The sequence below is a fragment of the Amphiura filiformis genome, chromosome 20 (assembly GCF_039555335.1).
Source record: "Amphiura filiformis chromosome 20, Afil_fr2py, whole genome shotgun sequence".
Classification (NCBI taxonomy): Eukaryota; Metazoa; Echinodermata; class Ophiuroidea; order Amphilepidida; family Amphiuridae; genus Amphiura; species Amphiura filiformis.
This window is the reverse complement of record NC_092647.1, coordinates 6,602,691-6,626,508: the sequence shown is the minus strand read 5'-3', so window position 1 is coordinate 6,626,508 and position 23,818 is coordinate 6,602,691. Positions and strand designations below refer to the sequence as shown.

General features: G+C 39.8%; 1 protein-coding gene, 2 non-coding genes and 1 pseudogene across 3 annotated transcripts; 3 read left to right on the top strand and 1 right to left on the bottom strand.

The window, feature by feature from the left end:
• Positions 1 to 741: 741 nt before the first annotated feature.
• Positions 742 to 19,096, bottom strand: LOC140143019 (cation channel sperm-associated targeting subunit tau-like). Its single transcript, XM_072165052.1, has 12 exons — positions 19,016 to 19,096; positions 18,139 to 18,190; positions 16,488 to 16,615; positions 15,750 to 15,869; positions 15,066 to 15,110; positions 12,946 to 13,106; positions 10,173 to 10,261; positions 4,605 to 4,686; positions 3,818 to 3,938; positions 2,170 to 2,353; positions 1,532 to 1,605; positions 742 to 1,099 (listed from the first exon to the last, which is right to left on the bottom strand). Exons 1-12 carry the CDS (start codon positions 19,094 to 19,096, stop codon positions 761 to 763), a joined length of 1,476 nt encoding a protein of 491 aa, XP_072021153.1. The 3' UTR covers positions 742 to 760.
• Positions 19,097 to 20,259: 1,163 nt separating this feature from the next.
• LOC140143196 (5S ribosomal RNA) lies at positions 20,260 to 20,376 on the top strand (annotated as a pseudogene).
• Positions 20,377 to 21,894: 1,518 nt separating this feature from the next.
• Positions 21,895 to 22,013, top strand: LOC140143183 (5S ribosomal RNA). The gene has a single exon (XR_011857678.1). It is a non-coding gene; the product is annotated as a 5S ribosomal RNA (ribosomal RNA).
• Positions 22,014 to 23,536: 1,523 nt separating this feature from the next.
• LOC140143182 (5S ribosomal RNA) lies at positions 23,537 to 23,655 on the top strand. Its single transcript, XR_011857677.1, has one exon. It is a non-coding gene; the product is annotated as a 5S ribosomal RNA (ribosomal RNA).
• The last annotated feature ends 163 nt before the right edge of the window (positions 23,656 to 23,818 follow it).

Here is a 23,818-nt window from a genome sequence, read left to right as displayed (position 1 = left end):
TATAGGATTAGGGTTAAGTTTGAGGTGGGGTTAACGTATTGTGGCACGCCCATTATGCACGGTTGTTTGATGTATATAGAATTGGCTTCATTATTAACTAAATGCAAACTATAGATGGCGCTATTTATCCTAAATCATATTTCTTTATTTGCCAGGGTTAGGGGATTAATACTGCCATTAAAACAGCTGGAATAGGTGAAACAAGCAACGAGGAAATTTTATCAACATATTTTATCAAACAATAAAAGGAATTATTTGTATTACAAGCTTTAAGAGTAATTTCCAGTAACTAAATAGCGCCACCAATTTTGTCATTATTAGATACATTTTATATCCGAAAATGCTTAAAAATATACTATAAAAGTGAATAATTTTGTAAAAGCGGGGAAATTAAAGTTGAGAATGACTCAAAAGCATCTGTATACATTAGCATGATGTCACTTTTAGCTGTTTATGCCTAAAATTTGGTTGTACATTACGTTTTGTTTGAAAAGCTAATAAATGATCACATCAAACAACCGTGTATGGTTGCAGACAATAAATACGCTGCCGCGGATAGGGAAGTGTGAGCATTAACCCTGAACTATCATGGGCCGTTGTCGAATTCCTACAAGAAGCTCATTTACAAGGAACAAACACTGCGAATGAAAATGAAAACAACGGTAATATAACACTCAGTAGTCATGGTAGTGGGTTATGACATGTAGCCTATGTAGGCTACGGTATATTATTATTGTTTTCAGTAAGTACAAATCTCGATTCATTCTGAAGAGTCTTGTTGTTTTTCCATGGCTTGCAACCGTCTCCGGAAAGTAGTCATCGACGGTGTTGCCTGATCCGTCGTCGGTGACTCGGTCATAGTCCTTGCAACTCCATCGGATACGGTTGTCGGTGGCGGTGTTTCCTCCTGAACCGATTGAGCTCGTGATGTCCTCCATGCGCGTAATCTTCCAGCAACGCCGCGCATAAGCATGTTGGGAAGTTCAACCAGGGTACTGCGTCTTCGATCTTGGTTTGGCGGATCAATGGTGCTTTCTGTTAGATGGGAACTTGTATGAGAGCCAGAATCTGACGTGCTCTGATTATCATCGGTTTCATCCTGTTAAACAAAACCACACAAATATGAATAGATTTAACCTGAATATAATAATTAATTTGTGTCAAATTAAAATGTTCGTCGTACAATTATTTCTAATTCTTTTATATGACAATGATTTACCCTTTTGCAATTTTCACTAATTGTTATTACATAATAATCGGGTGCATTACACTAGCATTTACGACGCATCACAGACACTAAACGCATCGTCAGTCCTGACACATCGCAAGTCCAAAGTCATTGTAACTATACCGTGTAAATCATATGGAAGAGATATTATGATGGGTTTGGGACTTGCGATATTTTTAAGACTTACATGTCCGGTGTGTCGTAAATGTTAGTGTTACGATCGATGCGTCGTAAGTGTGTTAGATGCACCCAAATTATTGCTCTTACAAACAAAACAATGTTTTTATTAACAATCTGTCTTACATCCAATGATGATTCTGAAGGTATAATCGTCCGAGGCATCCTGCCACGAGCTGGTGTTGTGCGTTGAACAATTCCTATACAGAATATTAAAAAAAAAACATTTTATCACAACGGAGGGAGTACTAGAATATGGTGGATATTTGGAACAGATGAGTAACTTTAATACCTGTCACAACTCCAACGCTAATCCCAACCCCAGCTCTAATCTCGTAATCCTAACCTTAAACCTAACCCGGTTTCTTCAATATCTTGTGGAGCAGGCATTTATTTATTTTTTTAACAGATGCATTTGTAGGCATTGGGGCTTCTATGTTGTTAATGTTATGAGTGATGTTCTTTTTTAATGTACGCTGCTTCAGATTTAAATATATAGTGGAAATATAGTGGAAATAATAAAAATAAAGCGAGTAATGTGGGTGTGGGTTTTTTTTTATCATTGTATCAAAATACCTCGAATTACCTACTATGAAGAAGTCATCAATGTAATGAAGAAGGCTATGAAGATCTCGGAACGCATTTCTGACCAACTTTAAAAATATTCACAAAAATGGTTGGGTCAAAGCCATTAACAAATATCCTAACATAACACTTGTCGTCCCACACGAGTGTCAAGTTTACAGAAATTATTGTCATATTACCTGGTGCATTCTTTAAAAAGTTTCCTATTTCAGTCACATCACTCGCGGATGCGGCGTAATCGTCATCCTCTCCGTATGTGTCCGTGGTGACGTTAAGGAGACTTGATGCCTGCGGCGGACTACCATTCGGCGCAGATGTTTGCATGGAAGCTCCTGGCATGTCATCGGTTCCGGCGTTTGGGTCCTGCCAAAACATATTAATCGGCGCAATCAATTTCAAAAACTTTCGTTCATTCGGACATTGGATTTGCGAGTTACGCATAAGGTTACATACCACTAATAGGCCTGGGCGGTACATGGAAATACGACGAGTAACTATTTGTTTGCATGGCATCTGAAAAGACCGCATTAAAATCGCTGAAATTGATCAAGTTATATAGCCAAAAAGTACTTTTTAGGGTTTGATGCTTCAAATGGTATATTTTCTCTCATTATATGACATTTTTGTTGTAATAGTACCAAAATTCATACGCACGGCTTCGGTTTTAGTAAATATTCGCCCTACCATATTGTAACTTTCAGCTTCGAGGGCGCACTGCCATTTTAAGGTGTTTACGGTTCAGTGCGTTAAAACAAGAAAAGTCTCAGGTCAACCTATGTTGAGTTTTTGATCATTTGGCATCTAAATCATATAGTTTCACCTGATATTAGTGGCATTTAACTGTGAGAGTTCTGAATAGGAGAAAATTCCACCCGAAATTAGCCATTTTCCCATTGAAACCCGTGTAATACATACGCGTAATTAGTGGTATTTAACCACAATTGTGTATATAATCACAAAGCTCCTGTCGACAGCACGAAATACAACCTTTGTCAAAAGACCAAATTTGTAAGACTCGACCTTATGCTCACTAACATTATGTACCGGTAGTCCTATATAAACACCTCAAAAGAAATAAGTCCCCCTCTGAACATGTCGTCACAACATCGTAAGGTTTCATTTTGTACCAACAAAACTAACTTTGAAATAATAATATGACTGTTTACTAAGTGCTGTGTGAAAATGAGAGATTTCCATGACTTCAGGGCTGAATGAGCCTAAATTGAAGGCAAAACTGCCCTTTTCAAAAGTCACAAAGTAGGCCTATGCTTGTCACAAAAGTTGATTCATGGCTTGTTACTAATGGAAAACCCCATGTGTTTGAGTGCAGTTTAAAATCCTCACCAAGTGAACATTTACTGTAATGTGTATCGATTCTTGATCATTCAGCCATGCAAATCCCCTTGGTGCAGAGTTCAGCACAGTGAGTTGTAAGATCAAGATGGTCAGTTCCATTCCTTGTCCCAATACGCCTTGCAGTTAACAAGCATAGGCCTACTTTGTGACTTTTGGAAAGGGCACTTTTTGTCTTCAATTTAGGCTCATTCAGCCCTGAAGCCATGGAAATTTCTCATTTTCACACAGCACTTAGTAAACAGTCATATAATTATTTCAAAGTTAGTTTTGTTGGTACAAAACGAAACCTTACGATGTTATGACGACATGTTCAGAGGGGGACTTATTTCTTTTGAGGTGTTTATTTTTCTAAAAATTCTGATGGTATAAAAATCTCAACTTGTTTGGAGTAAGTTAGGGCTGTGGATCACATAACACGAAAAGCGTTTTCCAGTTTCCATTATCTTTGAAAAGTTTTTGTAATTCTCTTACATCATTCGCCTCCTCATCAGGCTCGTGGTGTTCTACGTGTTGCCAGATTAGTTTCTCCAGGAATCGTTTTCGTTGGAGTCTACTTTTTTGCTGGGCAAAATCTGTCTCAATTCTATTCAATCTGCGAGCAATCAAAATACATAATTGGCGTAAATACTCGACTATTATAAATATTCGACTACAGACTACAGAGGGATGATCCATGCAATCACCCCCCCCCCCTCCGCTGAGTTATTATGTTTCTGATTAAATTCCAGCTTACATTTGACCATTTATTTTTAGAATTACAAATTGCAAATTATCGCACCCCTCGTGCGCATTAATTTGTCAATGTCATATTTTGATAATTTTTGTGCACAATTTTTTCCAAGAAAGTTATTCTGGTTTGACGTTTTCCTTACCCTAGAACTACTGAGCCATATTTTGTAAAACGGACTACGAAGAGGGGGTTGTTGTGACCTCCCCGGTTTTTCATATCATAATGTATAGCCATGGGTCTCCTTTATCTAGTGATACCAAAATAAGTACAAACATTCCCCACATAATATCGCTATGACGTCATAATGTGAGGGAGCCCATGCAAAATTGGGGATTTCTGGCTATGTACAAAAGTGTAGGCAAAATTGATTTTCTAATTTTCGGCTAAAAAATCTACAAAAATGCGATTTTCACTAAAAAAAATTCTACAAAAATGCGATTTTCACCGTATTTTCTATTTTTCCTAATTCTGTGACCTTTACTCATACAATTAGAAAGCAGGACGTCAATTAGAGTTGTTCGTATATACCTTTTTCTCATGGTCCGGGCAAGTATTACTGGTTCATGTTTTTCCATTCCAGCAAATACATCCAATGCAGAACTTGATTTCCCTAAGTGTACGAATCAGAATTATGCAAACATAATTATTGTTTTAGACCCGTATATAAAATAATTAGGTGATGCAGAATTGTATATATTACTTCTTGTACCACCTCAAGCACGAGACACCCTACCTAAATATCTTCATGTCCTCCCTATTATAAGTTATTGTACCTCTTCAAGCACGAGTCACCCTACCTAAATCTATGGAAGTCCTCCCTATTGTGCCTCCTCAAGCTCGAGACGACATACCTAAATCTCTGGATATCCTCCCTATTGTGCCTCCTCAAGCTCGAGATGACCTACCTAAATCTCTGGATATCCTCCCTATTGTGCCTCCTCAAGCTCGAGATGACCTACCTAAATCTCTGGATGTCCTCCCTATTGTGCCTCCTCAAGCTCGAGATGACCTACCTAAATCTCTGGATGTCCTCACTATTGTGCCTCCTCAAGCACGAGACGACCTACCTAAATCCATGGATATCCTCCCTATTGTGCCTCCTCAAGCTCGAGATGACCTACCTAAATCTCTGGATATCCTCCCTATTGTGCCTCCTCAAGCACGAGACGACCTACCTAAATCTCTGGATGTCCTCCCTATTGTGCCTCCTCAAGCACGAGACGACCTACCTAAATCTCTGGATGTCCTCCCTATTGTGCCTCCTCAAGCTCGAGATGACTTACCTAAATCTCTGGATGTCCTCCCTATTGTGCCTCCTCAAGCTCGAGACGACCTACCTAAATCTCTGGATGTCCTCCCTATTGTGCCTCCTCAAGCTCGAGATGACCTACCTAAATCTCTGGATGTCCTCCCTATTGTGCCTCCTCAAGCTCGAGACGACATACCTAAATCTCTGGATATCCTCCCTATTGTGCCTCCTCAAGCTCGAGATGACCTACCTAAATCTCTTCATGTCCTATCTATTGTGCCTCCTCAAGCTCGAGATGACCTACCTAAATCTCTGGATGTCCTCCCTATTGTGCCTCCTCAAGCTCGAGATGACTTACCTAAATCTCTGGATGTCCTCCCTATTGTGCCTCCTCAAGCTCGAGACGACCTACCTAAATCTCTGGATGTCCTCCCTATTGTGCCTCCTCAAGCTCGAGATGACCTACCTAAATCTCTGGATGTCCTCCCTATTGTGCCTCCTCAAGCTCGAGACGACATACCTAAATCTCTGGATATCCTCCCTATTGTGCCTCCTCAAGCTCGAGATCACCTACCTAAATCTCTTCATGTCCTATCTATTGTGCCTACTCAAGCTCGAGACGACTTACCTAAATATCTGGATGTCCTCCCTATTGTGCCTCCTCAAGCACGAGACGACCTACCTAAATCTCTGGATGTCCTCCCTATTGTGCCTCCTCAAGCTCGAGACGACCTACCTAAATCCATGGATGTCCTCACTATTGTGCCTCCTCAACTGCTCAAGCTCGAGACGACTTACCTAAATCTCTGGATGTCCTCCCTATTGTGCCTCCTCAAGCTCGAGACGACCTACCTAAATCTCTGGATGTCCTCCCTATTGTGCCTCCTCAAGCACGAGACGACCTACCTAAATCTCTGGATATCCTCCCTATTGTGCCTCCTCAAGCACGAGACGACCTACCTAAATCTCTGGATGTCCTCCCTATTGTGCCTCCTCAAGCACGAGACGACCTACCTAAATCTCTGGATGTCCTCCCTATTGTGCCTCCTCAAGCTCGAGACGACCTACCTAAATCTCTGGATATCCTCCCTATTGTACCTCTTCAAGCACGAGATGACCTACCTAAATCTCTGGATGTCCTCCCTATTGTGCCTCCTCAAGCAAGAGATGACCTACCTAAATCTCTGGATGTCCTCCCTATTGTACCTCTTCAAGCTCGAGACGACCTACCTAAATCTCTGGATATCCTCCCTATTGTGCCTCCTCAAGCACGAGATGACCTACCTAAATCTCTGGATGTCCTCCCTATTGTGCCTACTCAAGCTCGAGATGACTTACCTAAATCTCTGGATATCCTCCCTATTGTGCCTCCTCAAGCACGAGATGACCTACCTAAATCCATGGATATCCTCCCTATTGTGCCTCCTCAAGCACGAGACGACCTACCTAACTCTCTGGATATCCTCCCTATTGTGCCTCCTCAAGCTCGAGATGACCTACCTAAATCTCTGGATGTCCTCCCTATTGTGCCTCCTCAAGCACGAGACGACCTACCTAAATCTCTGGATGTCCTCCCTATTGTGCCTCCTCAAGCTCGAGATGACCTACCTAAATCTCTGGATGTCCTCCCTATTGTGCCTCCTCAAGCTCGAGATGACCTACCTAAATCTCTTCATGTCCTCCCTATTGTGCCTACTCAAGCTCGAGACGACTTACCTAAATCTCTGGATGTCCTCCCTATTGTGCCTCCTCAAGCTCGAGATGACCTACCTAAATCCATGGATGTCCTCACTATTGTGCCTCCTCAAGCACGAGACGACCTACCTAAATCTCTGGATGTCCTCCCTATTGTGCCTCCTCAAGCACGAGACGACCTACCTAAATCCATGGATGTCCTCCCTATTGTGCCTCCTCAAGCACAAGACAACCTACCTAAATCTCTGGATGTCCTCCCTATTGTGCCTCCTCAAGCTCGAGATGACCTACCTAAATCCATGGATGTCCTCCCTATTGTGCCTCCTCAAGCACGAGACGACCTACCTAAATCCATGGATGTCCTCCCTATCGTGCCTCCTCAAGCACGAGACGACCTACCTAAATCCATGGATGTCCTCCCTATTGTGCCTCCTCAAGCACGAGACGACCTACCTAAATCTCTGGATGTCCTCCCTATTGTGCCTCCTCAAGCACGAGACGACCTACCTAAATCTATGGATGTCCTCCCTATTGTGCCTCCTCAAGCACGAGACGACCTACCTAAATCTCTGGATGTCCTCCCTATTGTGCCTCCTCAAGCACGAGACGACCAACCTAAATCTCTGGATGTCCTCCCTATTGTGCCTCCTCAAGCACGAGACGACCTACCTAAATATCTGGATGTCCTCCCTATTGTGCCTCCTCAAGCAAGAGATGACCTACCTAAATCTCTGGATGTCCTCCCTATTGTGCCTCCTCAAGCTCGAGATGACCTACCTAAATCTCTTCATGTCCTATCTATTGTGCCTACTCAAGCTCGAGACGACCTACCTAAATCTCTGGATGTCCTCCCTATTGTGCCTCCTCAAGCTCGAGATGACCTACCTAAATCTCTGGATGTCCTCCCTATTGTGCCTCCTCAAGCTCGAGATGACCTACCTAAATCTCTGGATGTCCTCCCTATTGTGCCTCCTCAAGCTCGAGATGACCTACCTAAATCTCTTCATGTCCTATCTATTGTGCCTACTCAAGCTCGAGACGACTTATCTAAATCTCTGGATGTCCTCCCTATTGTGCCTCCTCAAGCTCGAGATGACCTACCTAAATCCATGGATGTCCTCACTATTGTGCCTCCTCAAGCACGAGACGACCTACCTAAATCTCTGGATGTCCTCCCTATTGTGCCTCCTCAAGCACGAGACGACCTACCTAAATCCATGGATGTCCTCCCTATTGTGCCTCCTCAAGCACGAGACGACCTACCTAAATCTCTGGATGTCCTCCCTATTGTGCCTCCTCAAGCACGAGACGACCTACCTAAATCTATGGATGTCCTCCCTATTGTGCCTCCTCAAGCACGAGACGACCTACCTAAATCTCTGGATGTCCTCCCTATTGTGCCTCCTCAAGCACGAGACGACCTACCTAAATCTCTGGATGTCCTCCCTATTGTGCCTCCTCAAGCACGAGACGACCTACCTAAATCTCTGGATGTCCTCCCTATTGTGCCTCCTCAAGCAAGAGATGACCTACCTAAATCTCTGGATGTCCTCCCTATTGTGCCTCCTCAAGCTCGAGATGACCTACCTAAATCTCTTCATGTCCTATCTATTGTGCCTACTCAAGCTCGAGACGACTTACCTAAATCTCTGGATGTCCTCCCTATTGTGCCTCCTCAAGCTCGAGATGACCTACCTAAATCTCTGGATGTCCTCCCTATTGTGCCTCCTCAAGCTCGAGATGACCTACCTAAATCTCTGGATGTCCTCCCTATTGTGCCTCCTCAAGCACGAGACGACCTACCTAAATCTCTTCATGTCCTATCTATTGTGCCTCCTCAAGCACGAGACGACCTACCTAAATCTCTGGATGTCCTCCCTATTGTGCCTCCTCAAGCACGAGACGACCTACCTAAATCTCTGGATGTCCTCCCTATTGTGCCTCCTCAAGCACGAGACGACCTACCTAAATCTCTGGATGTCCTCCCTATTGTGCCTCCTCAAGCTCGAGATGACCTACCTAAATCTCTGGATGTCCTCCCTATTGTGCCTCCTCAAGCACGAGACGACCTACCTAAATCTCTGGATGTCCTCCCTATTGTGCCTCCTCAAGCACGAGACGACCTACCTAAATCTCTGGATGTCCTCCCTATTGTGCCTCCTCAAGCTCGAGATGACCTACCTAAATCTCTGGATATCCTCCCTATTGTGCCTCCTCAAGCACGAGACGACCTACCTAAATCTCTGGATGTCCTCCCTATTGTGCCTCCTCAAGCAAGAGATGACCTACCTAAATCTATGGATGTCCTCCCTATTGTGCCTCCTCAAGCAAGAGATGACCTACCTAAATCTCTGGATGTCCTCCCTATTGTGCCTCCTCAAGCATGAGACGACCTACCTAAATCTCTGGATGTCCTCCCTATTGTGCCTCCTCAAGCACGAGACGACCTACCTAAATCTCTGGATGTCCTCCCTATTGTGCCTCCTCAAGCATGAGACGACCTACCTAAATCTCTGGATGTCCTCCCTATTGTGCCTCCTCAAGCACGAGACGACCTACCTAAATCTCTGGATGTCCTCCCTATTGTGCCTCCTCAAGCACGAGACGACCTACCTAAATCTCTGGATGCCCTCCCTATTGTGCCTCCTCAACTGCTCAAGCACGAGACAACCTACCTATATCTCTTGATGTCCTCTCTATTGTACACGAGACAACCTACCTAAATCTCTGGATGCCCTCCCTATTGTACACGAGACGACCTACCTAAATCTCTGGATGTCCTCCCTATTGTGCCTCCTCAAGCATGAGACGACCTACCTAAATCTCTGGATGTCCTCCCTATTGTGCCTCCCCAAGCTCGAGATGACCTACCTAAATCTCTGGATGTCCTCCCTATTGTGCCTCCTCAAGCACGAGACGACCTACCTAAATCTCTGGATGCCCTCCCTATTGTGCCTCCTCAACTGCTCAAGCACGAGACAACCTACCTATATCTCTTGATGTCCTCTCTATTGTACACGAGACAACCTACCTAAATCTCTGGATGCCCTCCCTATTGTGCTTCCTCAAACACGAGACAACCTACCTATATCTCTGGAGTCGCTATTGTGCCTCCCCAAACACGAGACGACCTAGCTAACGAGACGACCTACCTAATTCTCTGGATGTCCTCCCTATTTGTACCTTCTCAGCAAAGTTGATAAACTCAGGATGACCTACCGGCATTGGTGCCATCACATCACTGTAACAACAAAGAAAATAAATGGTGTTGTTACCACCACGTTGTGTAGAAAGATTCAGCGTGCTTTTAAGATACATAAGCAGCGCGCCGCGTATACAGGGTGATTTAAAATGAACTGTACCCAACTTCACCCAATTTTTTAAAATATATTTTCGGAGATTTTACATATCAAAAAACTATCATAGAAATCAGTGATTAGTGTGCTGTAGTAGAAATTTTGAATTTAGATAATAAGTTGTTTTAGTCAGAAGATATCGCATTTTCAAGTTATTATCCCATTTTTAGACCAACACACGGAACTAAGTTTATTCGTGTTCTCTACCGCAGTAACAAAATGCAACTACCATGACTACGTACATTTACAGCAAAACCAAGGCAAATTTTATTTCGCATTATTAAATCAATAGTATTGATATTCAATTACAATGTCAGGTTTGCAAAGATTACAATGTTAAATAATACATGTAGAACAAAGGACCCGTTGACTTGAAATTGTAGAGGGAAATTTGAATTCAAATAGAAATGGGGCTGGTGCAATATCCATACACTCGTAATTGAGACCTGATATTTTCACCAATAATAGGAAACATAGCCTACTACCCTATTACAGCTTGCAATATAAAATTATATAAATGTCGGTAAGTATTTAATTATAATTGTATTGATTTATCAATTCATCTTATTTTCATTTTTAAATAAACATGCGCAATTTATATATGTTGAGCTGAAAGTGTCTGAAGGCAGTTGAGTGAGCAAAATGCTGTAGAACAGATAGTTTGAATAAAATATTCATCCGTGTGCAACATCGTTATTGGTGTGTTTCCTAAGATTGTACTTTTCTTTAAAACCATTAGAGGTAAAGACATGATTTTTTCACCAATAATAGAAAACATACTATCCTGTTAAAGCTTACAAACACAAATTATATAAATGTCGGTAAGTATTTTATTTTAATTTTTGAAGTTGGGTACAGTTCATTTTAAATCACCCTGTATATGCTTATAAGATACTCAACAGCGCCATAATTCCCAGGTCTAATTTTGGACTGAGTAAACCTCCATCTCTTTAGATGTTAACTTATGTATGAAGATTGTAAGCCGTGGCATTCACCATAAAAAGCATAACAAAAAGAGCAGCTCCAAAGAGGCCTGTATATGGAAATTGATTCATTTGCATATACGGTAATTAAGGAAATGTCTGGCATGTTATATCCTTTCCTGTTTGAAAATTGTGTCATGATTTTGTCGTTGCATCCTGCGTCAAACAATATCGTATGGGCCAACATGCCGAGTCGCATGTACAGGGTGTCCCAAAAGAAAGAGACCCCTCATTGCGCCCTCTTTTTCGCCTATTTCTGAAAAGTTTATCTAATATATTTTGGTATGTAAAGAAACCTTTATTTGTTAGCTTTAATAAACCAAACCAATTATTTCAATCGGCTCACAAATTTTGAAGATATGCCCTTTTAAAGACAAGTACCCGTTTTTCACTCTGTCCACGGATAGCAAACAGAGTGGTTGGGATGGGTCATGCTGTGGAGTTGCCTGCAAGATCACCAGACCTCAACCACTTGATTTTTTCATTTGTGGCAAAATCCAAGATCTTTGCAAACGTATTGCTGCTATATTCGCAAGTATCCGGCGCACAAGGTTGGTACGCAACGCAATTGATGCAATTAGGACTAGGGCTGAAACCTGTATTCGTCAAGGAGGCAACCAGGTAGAGGGCAGAGCAGCACATTAAACTCACTTCAAAAGACCAAAAAGAACCAAAGACAAACTAAACAGCCCTTTTCAGGGCTACCTTTTATTCCAAAAAGAGAAATGACTTATGTTGTCAATAAAAAGAAAGCAAGAAACAATAAAGTAAGAAAGTAAGAAACATAATAAAACAAAAAGGCATAAAAACCCGAGAAAACATAAGTAATTGCAAGTATAGCAAAAGAAGTCCCATCCCACACCAATTTCGCCCAAATTAATGACACTTAACAAAATCAATAATCCATAAGCCCACCGGTAAAGCCCATTCTCTAAAATAAAGTTGTTATTTGATAAAGTTATCATCGAGGAATGTTTTCTATTCATGCGTGGTATATATGCACTTTTCAATCTTTGAAGTAGCCAAACCTCCTCCGTGGACAGAGTGATAAACGGATACATGTCTTTAAAAGGGCATATCTTCAAAAGTTATGAGCCGATTGAAATAATTGTTTCGGTTTATTAAAGCTAACGGGTAAAGGCTTCTTTACATGCCAACATATACTTGATCAAATTTTCTAAAATAGGAGAAAAAGAGGGCGCAATGAGGGGCCTCTTTTTTTGGGACACCCTGTATGTAAAGGAAACGGGCGTTATCAATGTAGGTTTCCAGCCCCTGCGTAGTTCTTTTCGCGCATATAGGACTACCCTTGTGTTTGGAAAATTGACAGATTTCTCACAATTCTGACATTTATACAGGCAGTTTTTAGTATCTTCGAGGCTAACGACGAGGCCCTTTTATGTTGACTAATAAACTGTTTATGAGCATTAAAATGTGAAAGTATCCAAAAGTATTAAAAATTTAAAATAGGCGAATATTTTTAATGAACTAATCCCAGAAAGTATAAGGAGGGAATGGGATATTTAACTTCTCTCCATCCCTGGCGTAAATATTATACGGCCCTCAGGAGGTATGGTTGTACTCACGAGTTTGCCTGTCGTCTATTCTCCGAGGGTTCTACCCTCAAAAGGAGCGAGTGTCCTAGAATATCCGATAATTTCTTCTGTCTGTTTTCCAATTGGTGTGAATAACCAAAACCGAATATACCGTATGTGAAGCAACCTTCCAGCTCTATCTCGCCAATGGTCTGATGATGATGACGACGGGATTGTAAAAACGGTAAACTAAAGTTTAATTATTGCAGTTTGCCCCTCACTGTTACTGTTGACTTATGCTATCTACTGAAGATAGCAATACTCAATACTTTGATGACGATAGCACACATGCTCAGCGGACATGTACCCACACCCCACCCACACACCCCTTCACACATACATCCCCACACCCTTTAAATACATCACCAACATACCCGGGTCCACACAAACGCTATAGGGAAATCCGAATTTGCATTTTGGCTGTATCAAAATACCGGTAATGCATACCTAATTTTATAAGCTTTTATAAAAGGTCGTACAACTATCAATTCTGGTCGTTTCAAAAAAATTCAATATAATTTTCTCAGTCATTGGGGCTTTATGCGTAGCTTGAGTCATCCTGGGGGCACTGATCATGATGTGGGCGACACTGGGTTTGGTGGGGGGCGGCACCGGGCACAAGCCGTTTTCGGCAATTTTAGTGCGTCACAGGAAACGGAAAAAATGACGAAGCTTCACAAATTTATGGAGAAAAAAATCACGCTATTAGGCTAAAAAACACTTTTGTTTTCGGTATAAAGGTGGCCAGAAAACAAAATGCGAAATGCGTGTTTTTTGTGGGGGTGGGGGTATGTGTGTGAATGTGGGGGGGGGGGGGTGGAGGGGTGTTTTTTGTTTGTTTGTTTTTGTTTGTTTGCTTTTTGAGGTTTTTGTTGTTGTTTTTAATTTTTGTTCTTAGAGTCAGGATTTATAGTTAAATGTGCGCAGAAAGATTTGAGCTAAACAACTTTGGTATGGGGAAATGACAGTGAAAGATACGAACCATGAAAGTATATCAAAAACAGTCATAATTACAACAACTGATAGTCAAAAAGGCCATCTGTAATTGATTCTGAGTTTCCTGTTGGGAAGTTTGAAAAATTCGACGAGGAAGAATTCATTATTCATTATTTGGTGTCAATTCATTATTGTCTTCCAAATGAATTCGACCGGCATTAGCAAAGTTGGTTGTTTTATGTAAATCAGGAAAGTTGTAAATGTTTTCTTGCTATTGCTAACCGCTAACCATTTGTTTACTGAGCTAGTAATACTCACGCATGGCATGTACTGTGTGTCATAGGCTTGTAGCATTGAATTGGATAATAAAAGACCTTCAAATAAGTACAATATTGGAGGAAGTAAACATCTCAAAAAAAGTAACTAACCCCCCCCCCCCCTTAAATAATGGTCATTATTTAAAAGGGGCTATTGTATTACAAATCTGTAAAATGCGCTGGAAGCAGAATTTATTTCTGCGCATTTTGACACCTCATTTGATATACGATAGCCCAGAAAACAATAAAACACCGGTCAATTTAATGTAGTGAGGTCCAGATTTGAAAGTTGCACTTACATACAAATTTTTACAATACAAAAACACTCCTATATCATTACACAGATTTCCTTCCATTACACTGAATACAAAATCAATACAATTTACTGCAACTTTCAAATCTTATCTTGGGGTACATTGATTTAAATGTACGCTGTGACGTCAATATTTAGTCAATTGCTACAAATGAGGTGTCAAAATGTGCAGAAATAAATTCTGCTTCCAACGCATTTTACAAATTTGTAATACTAATCACCCGTTTGTGAATAATGGTCATTATGTAAGGGGGGTTAGTTACTTTTTTTGAGATGTTTAATACAGATGGGTGGGTTTGAAGGTTGAATTAGACTAAGCTAATGCCGTAATAGTTTGAATAAACAAAATTTAGCCAGTTGTGAAAATGTGTAAAAACTAGATGATAATCTTATAGAAAATTTCAAATAATGAATTATTTCTCTATTTGACCCGGCAGTCAAAACCGACCCGGACGGCAACAGGAAACTCAGAATCAATTGCAGATGGCCTAATAACATTGCAGCAAGTAATAAACAGTTAGTAAGCAACGTCCATCTATACTTACATGTTGGCGATATTGCAATTCATACGTTCCAGCAATGTACAGATTCTGTAGAAAAAAGTCAAAATAACTTTATGACGGAAAGCACTACAACCCGGGGGAGGGGGTTATCATTTGATTTGGACAGGGATGTGGTTCCGTCCCGACCCGTACAACAGGTCATGGACGGTGATACGAAAGGTCAAAACTTTCAATGATGATCGTCAGTTTTTCATCCCAGCTGCTACATACCCTTTAAGTAGGAGATTTATATAGTTTACTTCGAGGACTGTTATGTTAAATATCAAAAATATAAATTTTTGATAATTTGCCACAAAATGAGTATTATATTTTTTATTATTTTCAAAATTTCCAAAAACAAATCATCATCAAAAATTTATTTGATATCAGAAGGACATTCCTCGTATTTAGAATGCAAATTGATGTGTCTGATTCCACAAACCTTGCTGTCCGATCCGTGCCGGTTTTATATAGGCCTATCCAATCCCTTAATAATAGACCTAGACCTACCTTGCGGTTGGATGCAGATATTAAAATAATTTGTGTAAACTTTACAAATTATGATAATTATTAAGTAGGCCTATTTACCTTGATAATGTCATAAAATGCATATGCATTTTTTTTATGTCCAATGATTCGATGTAGGCCTACATGTTATTTCCACTAGAGATCTATTATAATATTTACCTTGATAATGTCATATATATGCATATCTTTATGTCCAATGATTCGATGTGCGTGTGGACCTTCCACTAGGATGAGGTCTATTCGGATTTCGTTAGATGGATCTTCTCGTTTGCGAGATACCTATTAAAGAAAGTTATTATTATAAATTATGATATAGGCCTATTCGCATGATTAGTTTTGTTCTTTAGTTTTCACAATCGCTAGATAAACGAACGGACGTAAGTTGTGACACTCATGGCCTGCCATAGACGCACGCTATGCTTTGGGAGTGCAGCTAAAAACACAACGACATATTTCTGAACAGACCACGAAGCCTCTCGGAGGGAAGCTAAATGGTGTAGTGTCAAAGCAGCTTTTTGGATCAAGAAATCGGGTTTGTTTGGGTTTTTTTTTAATCAGACACAAGGCTCTTCACCGAGGAAACCAGTTATTGGACAAGTCACAAAATACGTACCATGCTACATGTAGTGACTTTTGTCGTCTCTGTTTATTCAAGTAAATCATACCGCACCGCACACCACCGGGCACCTGAGCACGACAGGCACGAGCACGAGATACATGACAAGGACGCCATCTATTACCATCGAACAAAATATTTTTGTGAGGATAACCAGAAACAGGAAAGAGTGTGCTATACGTAAACCATGACCCACTCCCACATGACAAGTTATCACCGAACGCGAACACCACATTTTGAGTAGTAGTTTTCAAATTTTTAATCGCATAACTTAAACTTACATTGATAGAGAAGTGTCTTATGTCGTCCACCAAGGTGCATCCTCTGTCCATTGTTGTTGTCTGCGTACATTTAATAAGTTTGCCAACTCGAATCCTGACATAAACTTCAGGATCAGGGGTTGTTACATCTGATTCAGGACAAAATGAATCGGTCAAGGAGAATGTATACGCGGAAAAAGATGGATTGGCATAAGAAGTGGTCTTATTTGACAAATTAAAATTAGTCATTGCAAATGAAATATCATTCAAGATATTTTTAAAAAATGCCCAAAATGTGCTTGGGATGTTGAGGAAACAATTTATAGTATTTCAAATTAAATTTCATACAAATATTTTCACGACTTATAAATAAATAAGAATAAAATTATAATTTGTAAAATCAAATTAATGAATGACAAAAATGTAGTATGACAAATATTTTTAGTGCATGACAAATTAAATGACGAATTAAATGACTAAAATTTGTTAATTCATAATCCATCATCAATTTGTCGTATATATTTTTAGTTTGAAATGCTACAAATAGTTTCCTCCACATCCCAAGCACATTTTCAGCATTTTTATCTTGAATGATAATTGATAAATATATGCATCCCAAAGTACACACATTGGGGGGTTTCGTACTTCCTGTCCCTCCCCAATTGCTATAAAATTCCCGAATGAGTGACTGGATTATGTTTATGTAATCTGCCTTTTAGGATGATTTCGAGGGCTTAAAACCAGAACCATCTATGTTCACAACTAGTTCCAGTAACTGTAACTCGTCATACCTAGGTCTGTAGATGTCATTATGTTTATGATAAAGACTGAAGTCTTGCTGGCAGGACTATGTTCACAACCACATGTTACTCATTTCGGCAACAAATGGGCGGTTAAATCTGCACTCCATACCGGGCCTCCATAATAAATGTAAGTGATCTCGAGATATATGTCTTGTGTCTAACCAGAGAAGATGTAATGAAATCTTCTCTGGTCTAACTATGCCATAATGTGTGATTTGCTTCTTGCATATCAATTTGTAAGCGCTCTTTAGCAAAGCCATAGTTCATTGAATTTACAACCGTATACAAAACAGGCGAAAGCAGTACCTTTTTGCACAAGATTTGCAATTTAAAGAGAATTGGCCATTGCTCTATCTAATAAAGCTAGTATATGGCCAATATAAATGTGCTCTTTCATTTAATGATATAAAATTTGAAAAATATTGTAAGGAACACTTGAGGTTTTGACTTTTAAAACCTACATTTTGGTCAAAAATGTGCTTGGATAGGTAGTTTTCAACAGATTTACCACATTCGCGTTGCTATAACATTGAATTGCGTCATCTGTTGACCTAATATAAAAACGTGTTTTAGGGGGAAGTGTTAGTCTTAATGTTTGTACATCCCAGCTGCGTGAGCTCCGCCAATACGATCGGCGAGCTAATAGTACACGCATTGTAGGCGCTGGAATGAAATAACATTTTTCTTCATTTTACCTCATTTGTTTGGCTCGAAATTCAAACGGGACAACATTTAAATTACAATCTATTCTTTATGTAAATCACACATTATGGCTTTAAACGTCCATTTGTTGCCGTAATGAGTAACATGTAATTGTGAACGGTTCTAATTTTAAATCTCGTCCAAAGGAAAACGCAAAGCAAGGATACGGCTTGCATCCAACTTCTTCACTTGTTTTATGTGCATGCTCAGTACTCCACTCTGAAAGAGAGTAAAACATAATGAGAGAAGCAAAGTAAGGAAACGATGCAAAGGATGAAGAACAATATTATTTCTCCGATGAACTAAATCTGGCAACCCACCATGAAAAAATCCTGTATGAGAAGCGTAGCTTCATTTTGACCCGGAGGTCTTCATTTTTTTTTTTGCACGGAGATGTGCCATAATGCAGACTTTCAGATGCTGCCTTTTTTATACCTACCTTTTTCAGTTTTTCCACCCATCAAGTATAGGGCCTAGATCTACCAATTCTCCCTAATTGGGCGCTTTTAGGGGCAATTTTACCCATGTGTAGGCTACATGATGCGCTCAATTGGGCGCATTGGTCTCCACTGAAACTTGCCCACCCATCTTCTTCTTCTTTAGTTACTGTGCAACATTACTGGTGGAACAAGACGTATCTATCTACAAAATCGCTGAAAAGGCACCCCCCCACCCAAAAAAAAAGAAAACAGTGGCTCATCCCCGTATACTTCACCCTCGAGCATTTTGATTTATTTTGGTATATCATTTTTACTGTTAGCCTCCGATGATGAGTTCTTCGAAAATTTCAGGCTAAAGATCCTCCACTATTTGTAGGCCTAGCCCTAGGCCCTAGATGCCTACTTGAACGGAAGTCAAGATACCCCAATGCACTGCAGACTCTGCTTTGAGCTGTTCTAAAACACCGAACACTACTATAATTTGCACAAATACCACTATTTTGGTTACAATCAAGTCGAATTTCGGTCTTAAACCGGTCTTGAAATGCGCGCGAAGCGCAAGCGGCATGAAAGTCTGACTAACACTCCTGATTTTAGGGCTTACCGGTAATGCTGCAACATAGTGTCCCTTGACGCGGTACTCGTCAAAAGCGTCTAAATCAAACGTGTTCATTTCAACAGCCATTTTACACTGTTAACCAACTTCTGGTACATAGGCCCTACGTAAGTAATAAAATATTTATGAAATATTGTGGTTTTCACGAGACGAAAAGTTTGTTTACAACGCTTTTCTCATCCGCGCGTTTTGAACTAGGCTACGCTTAAGGTCTCGCATCTTATCACGTGCGTGTACGCAATGATGCACTCACGTCGCGCGATTATTGAGCGCAGAAAACACGTGGTTAGGAATGGTAAAAACACGTGGATTATGATCATAAATTTGTCCAGTACAGGAACTATTTTTTATATAGCTAAAAAATATTAGGTTCTGTTTTCACAATGCATTTTTGTTAAATCACTGTAGACCTTTGAATATAATAAAAATTCTTGGCGCCAAAGGATTCAGAAAAGGTATAATTTGACCTATCTGTGATGTACGGTCAAATGTCAAATTTTTGTTTGTCTGTTTAAATGTTTGTTTGTATGTCAAGCGGATGTTGGTTTTATGTGTCGCAAAATGTGTTTTTATTTGTTTTTTATTTGTTTTGTTTGTTTTTTCAATTTTTTAACTTTTTTTAATAAATTGTCTACTGCATTTTATTTTCCGTTGTATCACTACACAAAGTCCAACATGGTCAATACGGTTCAGCATTCAGGTACCAAAAAATAAAACAAAACATTTACATCTTAAACACGTGTTGACAAACTGCTGTCATAAAATGGGTTTTTTTTTTATTTTTTAAAACAGGATTGTTTTATTAGGTGCAATAAAACAACGTTTAGTCGTTTATTTATTTCGCCTGGTTGTCCATAGGCCTACTTGTGAGATCAGCAAGTGAATTTCGATGTAATAATCCGATGTAAATTTTTGCTATCTACTGAAGATAGCTCGAACCAAATTGGTAAATCGGCCGTCGATGATACGTTTCTAATTTTACTCATGACTTGCCAAAGACAACCAATTTACCTTGTGAAAGTGGCGCTAAATTTAGTAAACTTACGCTGACCGGACGTGCAACCCGTGATTTATTATATATAGTTCCTAAAATGAAAAGACTGTACAATTTGATTAGAATTACTTGTAAGTTTCATGAGAAGATGTCACAAATTTTTGCACATTATTTTAGAAACGATTGAAAGAAAGGTCAATGCTGTAGCTATAAGTAAGCTAAATTCGCATCTTCAAATGTCTACGGCCATACCACGTTGAATACACCGGTTCTCGTCCGATCCCCGAAGTTACGCAACGTCGGGCGGTTAGTACTTGGATGGGAGACCGCCTGGGAATACCGGGTGCTGTAGACTTTGCATTCTGATCCTTCTTTTTTATCTTTACTCCTGATCGTGTTTGTGTCCTCTATCTGATGTGATGAAATTTTTCCATTTAGAAAGCGGCTTTGTTCAAAATAGGATTTTTTTCTCAATTTCTGGAGCACCCCGGCATTATAACTTAAAATTTAATACCCGGTAGCTACCATATCACAGAGCGCCTTCAACATTGAGTCGATCGTGGTCAGCTGCTGGACGGGAGACCAAAACTTTTGTATAATAATAGGCCTAATGATAATTATGAGACGGATTCAAAAATACCCGAGGGACTGGTGCCAAGCTATCGTTTTGCAATTGCCAAATATAACCCGCTAGCGGCAAATCGCTAAATTCAACCAAACTAGCATAGGGCCTACTACTCACAGCTGAAATTCTGTGATTTTCAATTTTATCCGTATCAAATTCAAAACGAATCAACAAAAAAGTAGTTGTCCTACTGAAACTTACTATTTTTTATGGAGTACGGAGTGGTAAAATACTTGCACGATAGGCGCTTAGCATCTCAGGCATCTTCAAGTAGAAATATCTCCTAGTTTCCACATCATTATAGACACATTTTCTTTTGATAAAAAATAAAGACGTAGCCTAATTAGATGAGAGTGAAATCTCAGCCCGGGAATCTCAGTAGGCCTATCATCTTTAGCTGCTGCCGAACAGAACAGAACCTTTTTCAAAACACGTGTTGACAAACTGCTGTCCAGGACTGTTTTGATTGTTGTCAAGCGACAATAATTATTGTAATGCGTATCACGTGCGTAATGCGTACGCGTAAACTGAAGTCATTGTCCGACGCGCTTGATGTTAGCTCGTGCGTGTATCACTACACAAAAGTCAACATGGTCAATGCGGTTCAGCATTCAGGTACCAAAAATAAAACAAAACATGTTACATCTTATGTGTTATAACGTGCTTCTGAAAATGCAAAATTACGCGTTTTGTTTGTTTGGTTAAATGTTTGTTTGTTAGTATGTCAAGGAGATGTTGGTTTTATGTGTCGCAAAATGGTTTTTTTTTTTTTTTTTTTTTTTAAACTTTTTTAAATAAATTGTCTACTGCATTTTATTTTCCGTTTTTATTAGGTGCAATAAAACAACGTTTAGCCGTTTATTTATTTCGCCTGGTTGTCCATACTTGTGAGATCAGCAAGTGAATTTCAATGTAATAATCCGATGTAAATTTTTGCTATCTACTGAAGATAGCTCGAACCAAATTGGTAAATCGGCCGTCGATGATACGTTTCTAATTTTACTCATGACTTGCCAAAGACAACCAATTTACCTTGTGAAAGTGGCGCTAAATTTAGTAACTTACGCTGACCGGACGTGCAACCCGTGATTTATTATAGTTCCTAAAATGAAAAGACTGTACAATTTGATTAGAATTACTTGTAAGTTTCATGAGAAGATGTCACAAATTTTTGCACATTATTTTAGAAACGATTGAAAGAAAGGTCAATGCTGTAGCTATAAGTAAGCTAAATTCGCATCTTCAAATGTCTACGGCCATACCACGTTGAATACACCGGTTCTCGTCCGATCCCCGAAGTTACGCAACGTCGGGCCCGGTTAGTACTTGGATGGGAGACCGCCTGGGAATACCGGGTGCTGTAGACTTTTGCAATCTGATTCTTCTTTTTTATCTTTACTCCTGATCGTGTTTGTGTCCTCTATCTGATGTGATGAAATTTTTCCATTTAGAAAGCGGCTTTGTTCAAAATAGGATTTTTTTTCTCAATTTCTGGCGCACCCCGGCATTATAAATTAAAATTTAATACCCGGTAGCTACCATATCACAGAGCGCCTTCAACATTGAGTCGATCGTGGTCAGCTGCTGGACGGGAGACCAAAACTTTTTGTATAATAATAGGCCTAATGATAATTATGAGACGGATTCAAAAATACCGAGGGACTGGTGCCAAGCTATCGTTTTGCAATTGCCAAATATAACCCGCTAGCGGCAAATCGCTAAATTCAACCAAACTAGCATAGGGCCTACTACTCACAGCTGAAATTCTGTGATTTTCAATTTTATCCGTATCAAATTCAAAACGAATCAACAAAAAAGTAGTTGTCCTACTGAAACTTACTATTTTTTATGGAGTACGGAGTGGTAAAATACTTGCACGATAGGCGCTTAGCATCTCAGGCATCTTCAAGTAGAAATATCTCCTAGTTTCCACATCATTATAGACACATTTTCTTTTGATAAAAAATAAAGACGTAGCCTAATTAGATGAGAGTGAAATCTCAGCCCGGGAATCTCAGTAGGCCTATCATCTTTAGCTGCTGCCGAACAGAACAGAACCTTTTTCAAAACACGTGTTGACAAACTGCTGTCCAGGACTGTTTTGATTGTTGTCAAGCGACAATAATTATTGTAATGCGTATCACGTGCGTAATGCGTACGCGTAAACTGAAGTCATTGTCCGACGCGCTTGATGTTAGCTCGTGCGTGTATCACTACACAAAAGTCAACATGGTCAATGCGGTTCAGCATTCAGGTACCAAAAATAAAACAAAACATGTTACATCTTATGTGTTATAACGTGCTTCTGAAAATGCAAAATTACGCGTTTTGTTTGTTTGGTTAAATGTTTGTTTGTTAGTATGTCAAGGAGATGTTGGTTTTATGTGTCGCAAAATGGGTTTTTTTTTATTTTTTTTTTTTTTAAAACTTTTTTAATAAATTGTCTACTGCATTTTATTTTCCGTTTTTATTAGGTGCAATAAAACAACGTTTAGTCGTTTATTTATTTCGCCTGGTTGTCCATACTTGTGAGATCAGCAAGTGAATTTCGATGTAATAATCCGATGTAAATTTTTGCTATCTACTGAAGATAGCTCGAACCAAATTGGTAAATCGGCCGTCGATGATACGTTTCTAATTTTACTCATGACTTGCCAAAGACAACCAATTTACCTTGTGAAAGTGGCGCTAAATTTAGTAAACTTACGCTGACCGGACGTGCAACCCGTGATTTATTATAGTTCCTAAAATGAAAAGACTGTACAATTTGATTAGAATTACTTGTAAGTTTCATGAGAAGATGTCACAAATTTTTGCACATTATTTTAGAAACGATTGAAAGAAAGGTCAATGCTGTAGCTATAAGTAAGCTAAATTCGCATCTTCAAATGTCTACGGCCATACCACGTTGAATACACCGGTTCTCGTCCGATCCCCGAAGTTACGCAACGTCGGGCCCGGTTAGTACTTGGATGGGAGACCGCCTGGGAATACCGGGTGCTGTAGACTTTTGCATTCTGATCCTTCTTTTTATCTTTACTCCTGATCGTGTTTGTGTCCTCTATCTGATGTGATGAAATTTTTCCATTTAGAAAGCGGCTTTGTTCAAAATAGGATTTTTTTTTCTCAATTTCTGGAGCACCCCGGCATTATAACTTAAAATTTAATACCC